The 14,248-nt window shown below is 47.1% G+C and overlaps 1 protein-coding gene across 10 annotated transcripts in view; it reads right to left on the bottom strand.

Moving 5' to 3' along the window:
- Window positions 1–3,073: 3,073 nt before the first annotated feature.
- Atg13 (autophagy related 13) overlaps window positions 3,074–14,248 on the bottom strand; it is a 28,905-nt gene continuing 17,730 nt past the window's right edge. For 2 of the 10 annotated variants that reach the window (XM_060371793.1, XM_021639329.2), the window contains 10 exons: window positions 13,947–14,045; window positions 13,517–13,607; window positions 11,348–11,446; window positions 10,576–10,686; window positions 10,118–10,254; window positions 8,805–8,919; window positions 8,359–8,436; window positions 7,871–7,987; window positions 7,271–7,399; window positions 3,074–5,013 (listed from right to left, as the gene is read on the bottom strand). In XM_060371793.1, coding sequence (XP_060227776.1) covers window positions 4,936–5,013; window positions 7,271–7,399; window positions 7,871–7,987; window positions 8,359–8,436; window positions 8,805–8,919; window positions 10,118–10,254; window positions 10,576–10,686; window positions 11,348–11,446; window positions 13,517–13,607; window positions 13,947–14,045 — 1,054 coding nt within the window. In that variant the 3' untranslated portion in view covers window positions 3,074–4,935. The remainder of the gene's footprint in view (window positions 5,014–7,270; window positions 7,400–7,870; window positions 7,988–8,358; window positions 8,437–8,804; window positions 8,920–10,117; window positions 10,255–10,575; window positions 10,687–11,347; window positions 11,447–13,516; window positions 13,608–13,946; window positions 14,046–14,248) is intronic. The other 8 variants (XM_060371794.1, XM_060371795.1, XM_060371797.1 and 5 more) reach the window with 8 other exon arrangements.

The raw sequence follows: 14,248 nt of genomic DNA, 5'->3' as shown, positions 1-14,248 counted from the left end.
TCTGTAGCCCAAGGAACAAGCTCAGGTTATCAGACTCATACAGCACTTTACCTATGCAGTTCTCTCTCCAGCCCTAAGGCTTTATCTTGAAGGTCTCATGCATGCAGCAACAGTTTAAATACTAAACATGCTGATTAAAGAGTGGAGACAAAGAGCTAGAGAGATGATGGCTCAGCAGTTAACACTTGTTTCTCTGGTTCAGTTTCCAGCACCCACACAGCAGCTTACAGCCTTCTAAACTCCAGTTCTAGGGAATCCATGTCCTTTTCTGGCCTCTGTGGGCAACACACACACACACACACACTCTACACAGACAACCAGATAGATAGATAGATAAGAGCCCTGTTATGCCTGGAAGATAGTGCTCCATGATACTGTCTCCTTTCCGAGGAAAGCGGGTTCAAGGCTGGCTTTATCCTCTAGGCAGGGAAGTACCGCCTCACCGTATTTTTGTGCATTCCAACTTCTTACCTGTGCTGTATCATAGGGCCTTGGCCTCCTCCCCCAGCTGATTATGAGAAAGGCACTTAGAAGGGACAGAGCTAGAGTGGGCTGTGGCAGACTAGGATGGGTTTTGCCATCATTAGGGTTTGAATCTTTCATGTTTTTTTTTGTTTGGTGTTTTTGAGAAGGGTTCTTGGATTTTTGGCCCTGGCTATCCTGGAACTATGTAGACCATGCTGTTCAACAGAGATCTGCCTACCTCCTGAATGCTGTGATTAAAGGCATATGCCACCAAGCTCAGCCCTGGGTTTGAATCTTGATTCTCTTACCTCTTACTGGTGAGATTCAGGATTGGTTCCCAACTATTTATAAAAAAATGGTTCCTCTAGGCTGGGTGGCAATGGGGCACACCTTAATCCCAGTACTTGTGAGGCAGAGGTAGGCAGATCTCTATGAGTTTGTGGCCAGCCTGGACTACAGAGTGGGTTCCAAGACAGCCAGGGCTATAAAGAGAAACAACTGTCTCAGAGGGAAAAAAAAAAAAAAAAAAGTTATTTTTAAGACCAGAAATAGGGCTGTAGAGATGACTCAGAGGTTAAGAGTTCAATTCCCAGCAACCACATGGTGGCTCACAACTATCTGTAATGAGATCTGGTGCCCTCTTCTGGCGTTCAGGTGTACATGGGGGCATTATATACATAATAAAACAAATTTAAAAAAACAACAAAAAACACCAGAAATGTCTGTGGTAAAAGTGACCAGAAATCACAGTAACCTCATGTGGCAGCCCGCTGGGGTTCTATTTTCCATTCCTTTCTTCTACAGCCCTCACTCTGCCTGGGAGGCTAGATTTTTAGACAGGTTTTCTCTGTGTAATAGCCTTGGCTGTCCTGGAACTTTTTGTAGATCAGGCCTTGAACCACAGAGATCCACCTTCTTTGTCACCATGCCCTTGCTTGGTTTTAAAGGTTGAAATAGTTACTTGAAGGCTGAGCATGTAGCCCTGGCAGAATACAAGTGCAAAAATGTAGGTCTCATCCCCCAAACTGGAGTTGTTTTGTTGAACCTGGAACTTAACATATCTGCCTGCCTCTGTGACCCCCACCCATGCTGGGATCAAAGGCATGTGCCACCACACCCAAGATGATAACTCATGTGGATTTTGTTTTGAGGCATGGTCTGACCCTGTAGCCCAGGTTGGTTTTCTGCTGTTATTCTTTTGACTGTAGTGATTATAAGCCTGAACCATCATACTTGACTTGTACGTGTTTTTTATGACACCTTAATGGCTTGCACAATTGTCAAGGCAGATTCTAGATGTCTGCCTATTGCCGGGTTATGGTGACCCAAGGCAGGCCTGATTTTCCTGTTTTGGGCAGGGATAGCCCAACCAGTCACTGGTTCGAGCAGTGTTAAGATAGTGGTTACAAACACTGGCTCTGAACTTCAAAGAAGCAGTTCCACTGCACAGGTGTGGCCTTGATTCAGGTACTTGACACACTAAGTCTGTGATGATTTAAATTCTTGCTAGCTCTGCTCAGCTGTAGGCTGGAACCTTGAGTCAGTGATCCAGGGAAACCGAGCCAGAGAGCTGTTTACTTGGGTAGGGCTTCTGGCAGGGCCTCTGCAGTTACTTAGGTGCTAGCTAAACAAAACCATAGCAACAGCAGGTCTCTCAGGTACAGGATGTTTTAAAAATGAAACACATTGGTGTACATGGAACAGTGAGCACTGTTCTTGGAGACTCCAGCCAAAGGTGGCTCAGCAAGGGTGCTAGCACTTCTGACCCAGGGCTGGACAGCTGTGTTGGTTGGCTGTGTTCTCACGTGTTATGGTCTGATGTAATTTACAAGGGAACCCAGGCTTTTACTAGTAAAAGCTGACTCCATTCTCTTCAGCCCTACTCCTAGGCTGTCTTAGAATTTCCTGGTGGTCCCATTCTTGTCCTTGGGGCTGACCTGACTCTGGGGTGCAGGGCAACAAATCTATACAGCAGTTACCTTAGTTTGCTTTTATATGGACATCTAGCTATACACTGGCTCTGCAATGTGCACCAGGTAGTGACTGGTTTATTAGAGACTTGAAGACTGTAGCCATAGCTGGGGCACATGTGTATGTCAGGCCTAATCATTGCTGGACTCTGTTCTCTGCCACTCCTCTGAGCCTCCACTAGAATCTGTCAGTAGAACTTGCAAGGCCATTGACCTCCCCCACTTCCCTCATTTGCTCAGCCCCAACCCTTTTCACTGTATTAGCCATTACTTGTTGCAGCTTGTCTTGTCTTGGTACTCTATGTCCTGCAGGTAGAGTGGTGAGTACATGCGATGTGAGGGGAAAGCTGGCAGCACAGCACAGCCCACCCGTAAGGGAGATTTTACAAGGGTTCATGTACATTGCATCACTGTTCCGGCAGATGGTCCTGCCTTGGGAAACAATACAAGGAAAGCTCCAGGGAGCCAAGGCTGTTAGGTATTTGGTCAAGTCCCAAGATTCAAGCGACCCTGAGAAGCTTGGACTTTCTGAAATTCAAGCTCCACCCATCCCCCCTTATGAAGCCTGATGGTGGCCTGGTGCTGCTGCAGAATGGGGATGGTGGACTAGTCCAGACAATAGCTGGAAGAGGAAGCTGTAAAGTACAGAAAACTTTTATTGGAAATTTCTTGATTATATTTCCAAGTGTAGCTCTCATTTCCCAACAAAGCACTGGAGGAGGGACCTCACAGTCATCTGGTCCCAGCCTGAGCCTGGCTGCAGAAGTTGCTCTAGAGCCCCATCTCTTCTTCCATTGTGCAGGGCTGACGGCACAGGCTATTTTGAAGGATGCTCTGCTCACCGTCCCTGGCCTCTTCCCTAATAGGGTCAGGGACACAAAGCTGCTGCCTGCAGGGGCCACTGGCTAAGCCCTGCCAAAAAAAAATCTGTGCCCTCACCCCGACAGTGTTGATTCTGCGAGGCAAATCTGGTTCATGAATGCGCCGTGAATATGCCCCTGATCCAAAGGCTGCAGTGCCATTTGGCCACCACTGCTGGGCACGTTTCTCTGTGGCAGCAAAAGCATGCACAGGGGAAAGGCTCCAGTGTTACATGCAAGTTACTAACAAGCAGTTGAGAGCCACCTGCTCCAATGAGTAACAGCTGCTGCCAGTGAGGATTCAGGGACCAGAGGAACAGGGCAGGCTGCCAGAGGCACTTGACTACTCAAGCAACAATACCTGAAGGTTAAAGTCAACCATAAGCCCAGCTTTGGCTTCTTAAAAGGGAACCAATCCAGCTTGTAACCCAGGGCCATGTATAGACTCTGGAATTAGGGGGTGGGAGGAACAGCTCCCCAGTCCTGCTCCAGGCTCAGGGACTGGAGCAGCAGAACACACAGTGCAACACAACTGAGGAGTCATCATACTGAACATACCGGAAACTTCCCAGGCCACTAGAACAACTAGTCACTCTGCAGACACTGTCAAGAAAGCATGCTCAGCAGGAGCACGGAGTGCACGGGGGAAGCCTGACATCAGTGCAGTTCCACACGCGCAGCTAGAGGGGGCTACTTAGCCCTTGCCAGCCCCTTTCCTACTATCTCCTTAGATGCAAGGGGGAGATCCTCAGAGCAGCAGCACAGGTTTGCAGGAATCTTCACAGGAGGCTTCCATCCCAGAGAGACCCTCTTCCTTCCCCAGTGGAACTGCTAACCCCAAACATATTTCTTCTATAAAATATCTGATTTTTCTGAAAGTAATAAATATTTACCAAGTCCTATATCCAAGCAGCAGCAACTGAGGGAAAGATGAGGAGGAAAAGAACCTGTCTATGACTCAATAATAAACCCTAAAAACAGGCTGGCATAGCCTTTGGATGGCTGATGGAGATGGTGGATGGCTTCGGAATACCTGTCATTTTAGGTGGGTGGGCTTGTCATACTGTCAAAAGTACAGGCCCAGGAGGACATGGGATGGAGGGTAGAGGATGGAGAGGAAAGAAAAGACGGGAGAAGGGAGTGAGGGAGTGAGTAAAGATAGAGGGAAGAGGAGAAAGGAGGGAGAGTGGGGTAGTCCAGGAAGTACTGGTGACACAGAGCCCTCCTTCGCCCTGCTTGGTCTCCTTCCTCTTTGTGCCATGTTCAGTGTCCCAGCCACCAGCTGGAATGTCAGGTGCTTGATGGTAAGGACACACAGGCAGGGACCAGATGCAGGATGGACCCAGGCAGGAGGCTGGCAGCAGAAGTAACAATGACACCCTTTGTGAAGCAGCTAAGGCCAGTCCCCATTAAGGCTCCATTACAGCCAGCGTCCATCTCCATAGGCAGAGTCCACCCCAAGTCTGGGCCTGACTGCTGCCATGAGTCTCCAGGTCCAAGAGCAGGGACTTTCAGGTTCCACAGGGGAAACACTCTGCTTTTCACATGGCCAGAAAACAGTCTGAAGGCTGGGAGCGGCTGAGTAGGAGGTTCTTTGCTGGGTCCACAGAAAGGGGGTGCTGCAGACACTCGGAACACTTTCACTGCAAGGTTTCAACAAAGGCATCAAATTCTCGGACGTTCTTCTCATGCACAGCCAGCTTCTCTGGCAAGGAGTCCTGTGGCAAGCAGAGGAGAGGGGCTTATTCCAGGGGGCCGCAGAGAGGCAGCCAGCCGCCAGAGCGGACAAAGTAAGACAAAGTACTGGGCCATGCCAGGCTGCCTGAAAGGAAGGGCAGCTGAGCGGACATTGGGATGAGAGCGGGGGGTGAGGGGGTGGGGGGTGGGGGGGGAGAGAAGGCAGGTGTCACAGGGTTGCACGGTAGCCAGATGAATCTAAGTGAACCACAACTCATGAGATAGGTAAACAAAGCCAAAAATATGATAATGAGAAAATAAACATGAAATATCCTTTGCATGTTTTATGTATATATAGTAGACACTAGAATCAAACTGCATGTTTTTGTTGTTGGTTTTTGAGATAGGGTTTCTCTGTGCAGCCCTGGCTGTCTTGGAACTCATTCTTTAAAACAGGCTGGCCTCAAACTCAGAGATCCAGAAGCCTTACCCTACCCCAACCTCAGAACTGCATTTTAACACTCCGTGAACCCAGAAATTTTAAATGGGGATTTCCACCTCCTGCACTTTATAGTGTCGAATGGCCCTGGGAAAACAGTGACAAGGCAGCCACTGAACTTTTAAGACTGACACAGGTCTGTAGGCGGTCTGGACACCTATATCTTTAGACTGGCTGGGGGTGTGGGGTTGCTGAATTAAAAAAAAAAAGACAACCACATGCTATCAGCCTGTCATGCAGAGCCAGCTATTAATGAAGACCTAGTCCTCCCTAGAGGCTCCTCTATCAGGGCTTAAAAAAAACAAAAACAAAAACAAAACAAAACAACAACAACAAAACACTAAAACCAAAACCCAAACCAAACCAAACCAAACCACTACAGCATCAGACTTTAAACTGCAGGGTAACCTCCCACAACGGGCTGAAGCATAAGGGCCTGGGAAGAGTTGGTGGCTTTAAGACACTAAAATGTCTTGGACAAGCCTAACAATTGGGAGAAGTCTGGGGGCCACTGGCCAGACGTGACTGGCTAAGGGATCACAACTGGAGCCCACGGAGCTTGTTTTTTCTGACTACAGGCAGTTATCAGAGAGCTAAGGGCCACAGCTTCCTACTTCAGGACCAAACTTTCTGACTGTTGCTACAGGCGAGCCGCTCAATCAAAGGTGCTCCCTTCTGTAAAATGGGTATGAGCACCTATTTTATAAGACTCATGCTAAAGCACATAGCTTTCGCTGTTTTGCAGGATGGGGTTTGGAGATTTGTGTGCAGTTCAGTGACAGAGCAGTTGCCTTACGTAGGCAAGGCCCAGGGTTTGCTCCCAGTTAGACAGACAGACAGACAGACAGACAGACAGGATATGTGGTAGTTTGATGGTTAGACAGTCCAATGTAAGGCTACTTAGGGCCAGGTGGGAACACGCCTTGAATCCCAGCAGAGGCAGGTTTACACTGCAAGTTTATAGACATACACAGCCAGAGCTACATAGAGAAAATCTGTGACAAAAACAATAAAACCCCACTAATACTCAGTGCTCTTTCCACCTGAGGCCTCAAATTTCTGCAGGTCACAGTGCTTTCTCAGACGGGGAGATGTTGCCGTTTTACAGAGTCAGTGCCCCAAGCCTGCAGTTGGTCAGGGCACTGTTCTGCTTTCAGATGCAGTAAGTAGGAAACACCTCACGCAGAGGTGCGATCATAGTCATCTCAGGACATCTGGCCTAGCATACAGAAGGGCTGAATGCAGAAGGAAGCCCTCCAAGGAAGACGACAGTGACCCTTCTGTCCAGTCCATGGGTTTAGCCTGGCAGTGAACAGCAGGGGGTGAGCAACAGCAAGAGAGTGCAGAAAAGGCTAGTGAGATGGATTCAATGAGTAAAAGTACTTATTGTGTGATCCTAATAACAGGAGTTTGGTCCTTGGAAACCAGGTAAAGGCAAAGTGGGAGCAGCTCTACATGGTAGTCCTCTGATCTGAGCTCCACACATATGCTGTGACATGTACACAACCCCTTCCTGCTACATCATATGCACACACAGTAAGTAAATATTTTTAAAGTACTGTGAGAAAGAATACTGAGCTCAAGGCAATTCAGGACAAGTGCCAGCACTGTGCACATGTCAAGTGTGACTAAACGGTGATAACCGGCTAAAGCTACTTCTTTCCTTTTTCAGCAAAGATGGCAGGCAAAGGGGCAGGATAAAGCAAGGGGAAGAAAGTTCTTGGCCTATGGCATATGAGTGGCCATTAGATGAGGATAGGCTAAAGGAGAAGGCCTGGGAGGGAAAGGGGTTTCCATACCAAGTCTTCCGCCATAGACTGGGCTCCGATATCTATGGAGAGGCTGCTTAGCTGAGGAGGATTCTGAAACTCACGGTAAAAGGTTCCCAAGTCCATTGGAAGAACGTCGTCTTTAGAAAATGCCGGTTTCTTTAAAAACAACACAAACACAGCTTAGCTCATCTTTGAACCATAAAGGAAAAAAAAAAAAAAAAAAAAGAGGTAATCTATGTGTAGGACTCCTTTCCAGGGATTAGCCAAGCAAAGTGTCTTCTAGGCTCAGCTAGGGAGAGGCTGAGTCTTTGTACCTTGCTGTCTGGACTACACCCTAATCCTCACGATGCCATTTCTCCCCTGGTTAGCTTTAGGACCTAGACCCCTAGAGCCTTCAAGCTCCTAAGTAAGGGGCTTTTGGAATACCCAATAAACGCTGAATTTCAAGCAAAGACATGTCATTAAAAGCCTTGCTGTTCACAGGCCTAAGTGTTTCCCCAGCAAGCGTCCTTGCTGCCCGCACACCAGCCCATTCCCTGAGATGAAAATCTTGTTCACAGGCAACAGATGCTTCTAGGTTTATTCTCCGGAGAACTGCAAAGACCAAGGGTGATGATGGCAACTTACAAAGTCAATCATAACAAAGTCGTCATGTGTGTGGCCACTGCTGGCCCCGCTGGAGCCATCTGAGTGCAGGCTTCCATGGAGGGGAGATGTGGTCTCTGGGGAGTCTGGGGGATTCACCTAATTCAGAATAAGGCTGAGTCAGTACAGACTCCACAAGTAGGTTATGGATCACCATAAGCTGTCTGATAGTTATGAGAGAAATACACTGCTGAAGTGGGCATGGAGATGCATGCCTATAATCCCAGCACTCAGGAGGCTGAGGCAGGAGAATTTCAAGTTGGACTTTTTTTCTGGGCTACACAGAGTTCTAGGCCGGCTTTGGCTTTGTAACAAGCCTCTATCTTAAAACAAGAGAGATCAAAAGGGAGGGGCAGACAATGCTGAATTCAAAACCATTAGCCAAGAAGCCTGGCTTAAGTCCTGTGACTGCCCAGGAAGGGTGACCACTGTACCACCTACTGGAAGCTTGTAATCACATGTGGGCTCACCATAGGATCAGCATCCTCCAGCTCCAAATTCTTGGGAGCAAACATGGCAAAGGGTATGTCCAAACTCGTTAGGGTCACCTGGAGACAGAGGAGAAAAGTGTTCCTGTCCTTCCCCTAGCATAACATGTTCCTACAGGATGCCAGCCTGAAGCCTAGTTTCCCACAGCTAGGCCAATCATGCTGCCCTGGCCTCTTTGCCTCCCTGTTCCCAATCAAATATGTTCACAGTAGAGGATTATGGGACTATGAATGGGAATACTTAGTCACTGAGTTACTGAGAAACAATGTGTCACAGTTCAGGCCCACTGGGCCTCTTAAAAGACAAACTTATACACATACAAATTTTGCAGCAGTATAGGACAGTTTCTGCAGTTGTATAGGACATTGTGCTGGGGACCTTACTCTGAGAACACAGACATCCACTTAGGCAATGGCAGAACAATCACCTGGTTAACGGGTTTGTTGACAAATGCTCCCACTTTTCGGACAAAAATAGTCTCCAATACGTCATGGGGTGACGCCCGTCCTTCACTGCTGTTAGACACAGTCTCAGTGTCCTCACTAAAGAAGAAAGGGAGAGTGGATGCTCACTGTTAAAGCACAGAACACCTGTAGTAGTCACTGCCAGAGCCCCCCCACCCCCTTTGTGTGAAGCCACAGAGGGGGCTGAGGTCTGGTTGCTACCACTGTCCTGCGTGTTGGCTTGTTCCTGCTGGAACAACTAAAACATTCACATATGTGAGTGAGACTTCATGCCATAATAATGTGAGGCTCACATACAATCCTATCAGAAATACCAGCCCCAACCAGACATAGCAGCAACTCTCACACAGCTGCAGGTTAGCATTCACCAATACTATAACCATGTTTTAGCATGTTTTCTAAAAATACCATAAGGCCCTCTAGTTTAAAGCTGGGCTTGGTAAAAACAACTGAGTTCTTTTGTTTGTTTGTTTCTCTGTGTAGCCAAGGCTGTCCTGGACCTCACTTTGTAGACCAGGCTGGCCTTGAACTCACAAAGATCCACCTGCCTCTGCATCCTGAGTGACAGAATTAAAGGCATCGGCCACCACCACATGGATGGCTTCTGAGTTACGACCCAATGATCAGAACCCTCACCACCCAGGGTCCAGTATCTTTAGCTACTTCTCAACATCACCAGGAGCCCAGGATCAGAAAACTGGGGTGCCAAATGACTAATGGATCTTCCTTTGATCATGTGATTGGTGTTGCAGTGAAATATGATCAACATTTGAAAAGACAGGAATAGAATAAACTATTTTTGCTGAATGGCACACACAATTTTCCCCAAGATTTCCCCTCCCATTACCCCACTGTGCCAATAAAAAAGTACACCTGGCATTTCTCCAATGAGAAAGTTCCAGGGGGAGGTACATGTCATTTTCATTATCTTGGGACTGCACAAAATCAAGAGAGGGGCAGTAAAGGACAGCTTACAGTGCTGCTTTCCAGAGATAGTGCTTAGGTAGTAGAAAAGAACAGGCACTTTGCAGTCAGGGTGCAAATCACACCTATATGTGTAATTTAAAATTTTAAAAAGGAAAAAGGAAAGCCTTGCTATTCCTCCTAGCAGCTAAACCCCACACAGCTTCCTTACATACTAGCTATAATATTAGACTCTCATCAAAGACTTTAAGGCTTTCTCTTTGAGAGCAAAAAAAGGTCAAGCGTAAGGCTGTATGCAGGTACCCGGGCCCCTAGATGGCCTCAGCAGTGGGGAGCCATGACGGGAACTCACCTGCTGGAGGGTGTGGCAGCGCAGCGGGCCCCGTCAGAAGGCACGTGGGTCACCAGTCTCTCCTGATCAGCCTGGGTACCGTGAGCAGGCTGGTTGGGAGCAAGAGGTACCCCACCTTCCTTCCCAGGAACCATCAGCTTTGGAGGGAATGGAAAAACAAAGTGAACGATGGCAGTACCAAGCAGCAGGTGAACCTCATAAGCTTTCCCATCACCAATGCCTCCACCAGGTAGGCAGCCATCTTGGACCTTCATTTTCTTGGGATGTGGCTTTTGGAAGACATGCATGGTGATGACTACAAAGGGAGAAGGGAAGAGAGAGTGAAACCCTGAAATCCCTTCTGAAATCTGAGGAGCCACCCTCTCAGAAATCATTCAAGTCTTCCAAGTTATGGTGCTGCTCCTCAGAAGGGGAGGCAGCCCTGGGAAGCCCATGCTCTTCCCCATCTTGATAGGTACCTGGTGAGTGTGTGTAGTGTGTAAGCCAGCAGTAAACACTACTGGATAAGCCAGGTCAGCTGATCCAAGGCCCAGGACAGCAGGCTGATAGGAAAGGCGAGAGCTTGAGAGCTGAGCAAGAGAAAAACAGGGGCAGAGGAAAGGCAGGAGAAAAGGCAACCCTAGCATGTGACCCATGCTGGAGCTCAGCAAAAAGACAGGAGCACATCCCAGTGGAATGAGGGAAAGGGCAGGCCAGGCCTTTCTCAATAAGGAACCAGACTTGTTTGATCTGGAATTAGGATTTCCAGCTCTAGAGCCCCTGAAAGGCCTCTAGTGAGCTCCTAGCTCCCCAGTTCCCTGTGTTTCCAGCCCAGCAGATCCCCTGGGCACAATCCTAAGATGAATTTCCCAAATCATCCTATTTTCTCCCTTGTCCTTGAGATCATTTGAAACTCAAACCATCTTCTCTAATCACACCTCCATCACCCCTGGGTATAGATAGCTCCTATTTATATTGAAAATAAAAGATTACCAGTCATGGACCGTTTACTTGGAAGTCTGATACAAATAACTCCATGTACTTTTCACATCAATAGAAGGAGGGACAAATAAAAGCCACTATTTTAGATTGCTGGGCTGTCTCTGTGTCCTGTTAAAATCAATTACCAAGCCTTAAAATAATCCCACAAAATACTAAATAACTATACCCTGTACTCTGTTTTCTTTTTCTTTTTTTTTAAGTAGAAAGAAGCCAACTGATCATATCCCCTTCTTCCCATTATGAACTCACTTGATGGGAAAAGGCCAGTCCTGCCATGGGGACCCTCAGAGTGTCCTTCACCACAGGAGTAGGGGTCTGAAAATGTGCCTTTGTGATAGTAAACACACACTGTGCACAGACACACAGAGAGACAGGAGAAACAAGAAAAAAGAAAAGGGACTTGAGAAAGAAGTGGAAAAAAAAAAAAAAAGAAAGAAAGAAAGAAAACAAAAACAAAAACCCTCCAGGCGGGGCAGCACTGAGAAGCTGGACAGAGTGGTGGGAGGCAGGAGGACAGTGCATGCTGGCTTTCCAAAGCAGCAATCAGGAGGGCGCCGAGAAGTGACATTTGTCTCAGGCATGCCCTGTAAGCCTGTCTCCTTGACAGGCAGCTGGAAAACGAGCTGACTCAAGAGGGAATGACATAGCGAAACAGAAACCTGAACCAAGTATTAGTCTGTCAGTAGCTGAAAAGGTGTGGGTAGAAGTGAGGGAACAGCTCACTCAGGAGGGCAGATGAAGGCAGGCCTCAGAACTGAGGATGCTGGTCTTGATCAGGAAGCCCTCAGTCTGCAGGGACAGTGGTAAAGAGCTGACATTTGTTGGCCATATTGTTAGCAACCTTAGGTTCACTTCCCCCTGTCATCCTGGGAGTGCAGTATGTGAGTGAATGAGTGAGTATGTGTGTGTGTGTGTCTGTGATTGTATTTATACAGTCCTGCAGTTGGTTGGGAGAGCTTGAGAATAAAAGCTTGGGCACTCCCAACACTTTAGGATTCCAAAGCTACATACACACATGCCGACTATTTGGGGCTCTGCTGTTTCAGCTTGAAATCTGACTGCCACATGTATAGCATGGCACGTATGACATTCCCCTAGCCTCACAAAATAAATAAGTGTAGTAAAAAAAGTTTAATGTAAACCAGGTATGGTGACACACACTTTCTGATCCTAGCACTCAAGGAGGCAGAGGCACGCAGATCACTGTGAGTCCAAGGCCAGCCTGGTCTATGGAGTGAGTCTAGAGTCCAGGACAGCCAAGGCTACACAGAAAAACCCTGTCTCTTCGGGAAAAACAGAAAAAACAAAAACAAAACAAAAAAACCCAAACTGATAGGTAAGCATGGTGACACATCTCCATCCTAGCACCTTAGAAGAAAGGAATATTAGGCTTTCAAAATGGGTCTTGGCTGCACCTTGTTTCCAACAGACATAAAAAGTCATAGTACCCAAGCTTGTAATCCCAGTACTAAGGAGGCAGAGGGAAAAAGAATGGTCACAAGTCCAAGGCCAGTGTGGTCTACATAGTATGTTTTAGGCCAGCCAAGAATATATAACAAACACTATTTCAAAAACAAAAGTCTAAAAAAGTCAAAACAGAGGAGGATGAAACAATGAGGTGGAAGGTGCAAGAATCTGAGGAATTTGGGAGAATAATTAAGTGCTTAATTCAGTCAACCAGAAGATGACTGCCTGTCATAGTCTCAATCCACACCCATCACACAAGACTGTGGCAATGCCTCCTCTGCGGATGCCCGCGTCCGAATTCAGAACCAGTGTTCTATTCAAACTGGGTTTGCCACTCAAGACTCACACAGTGGAAAAATTAGTGGCTGAAATACTTAGATTGAAAATCTGGACAGGAGGATAGATAACTGTGTCAGCTAGTAAGAAAAGCAGCACTTCTGATTGTTGTTTTAATTTTATATTAAATAATTACTGGCTCTTTGAGACATAATCCACAATTATAAAACCAAATTTATTACTTATTAAGAAAGTAAGCCAGGCATGGTAGTGCACACCTTTAATCCCAGGTGGCAGAGGCAGGTGGATTTTTGAGTTTGAGGCCAGCCTGATCTATAGTGTGTGTTCCAGGACAGCAAAGGCTACACAGAGAGACTCTTATTTTGAAAAACCAAACAAAAAAAAAAAAAAAAAGAAAGAAAGAAAGAAACAATTAAGTCAACAAATAAATGTAAGTTAGAATGCTTTTCTCGGATGAAAATTCTGTGACTGATTTTAGGGACCCGAGGACGACGGCAGAGTGGTTAGACTGCAGACAAGCACTGTTACTGCTAGAGAGGGTCACCTCAAGAGAAGTTCCCTAAAATAACCGCAATAACCAAAGGGGACACAGCTAAGCTTGGACAACACCCCCTAAGGCCCGCAGGAACACACACAGCCCGCAGCCTTTCCTACCTGGGAGGGAGGGGATGTAGAGAAAGACGTAGTGCACACTTCCTGAGAGTCTTCCACTGATGGGTATGTGACCCCAGCGTCCTCACCAGTTCTAGAGTGGGAGAGAAAGAAAGGATCAATTTTATGCCCCTTAATCAGAGATCTACCTGCCTCTGCTGGGATTACAGGCATGTGCCACTGCACCTGACTCAGAAAACCATCTCTCATAGTCCACAAATTACTGTCATTCTTGCAGTCCCCAAATAACTTGAAGAAAATGACATCACTGCGTGATCCTAAATACCCAGTCACTACCTAGACTCTGTGGCTCAAGCCTTGGTGAACCTAACAGGCAGCAGCAAGACTAGACCTAGCCTTTTCATTTCTACCTACATAGTCAGTGGATGCTTTTGCTTAGCTGCCCCTTTGGGAAGCGTCTCTCCATCCTTACCTGTAATTGCACGGGTGCATAGGAGAGGAGCTAGGATAGGGACGGTCAACAAAGTGATCAATGATAATCCCCATGATAGGTGGGGTCCTCTCAAATTGCCTGTAATGCAATAAGCACATTGCAGTATTTGTTAGAATTTCTTCTCAGTCACCTTCAAGTTCACAGGGGCCCCTCACTTCATAGCTACTTTAGACCTATCAGTCCTAATACTGCAATCTCTAAATATAAACCACAGACTCTACTTCTGGACAGGCTGGCTCAGGGACACTTAAAATCTCCAATGTGACAGTGATCCTCTCTCC

Source organism: Meriones unguiculatus, chromosome 18 (assembly GCF_030254825.1).
Source record: "Meriones unguiculatus strain TT.TT164.6M chromosome 18, Bangor_MerUng_6.1, whole genome shotgun sequence".
In the NCBI taxonomy this organism is placed as follows: domain Eukaryota; kingdom Metazoa; phylum Chordata; class Mammalia; order Rodentia; family Muridae; genus Meriones; species Meriones unguiculatus.
This window is presented reverse-complemented; position numbering and strand designations above follow the sequence as displayed.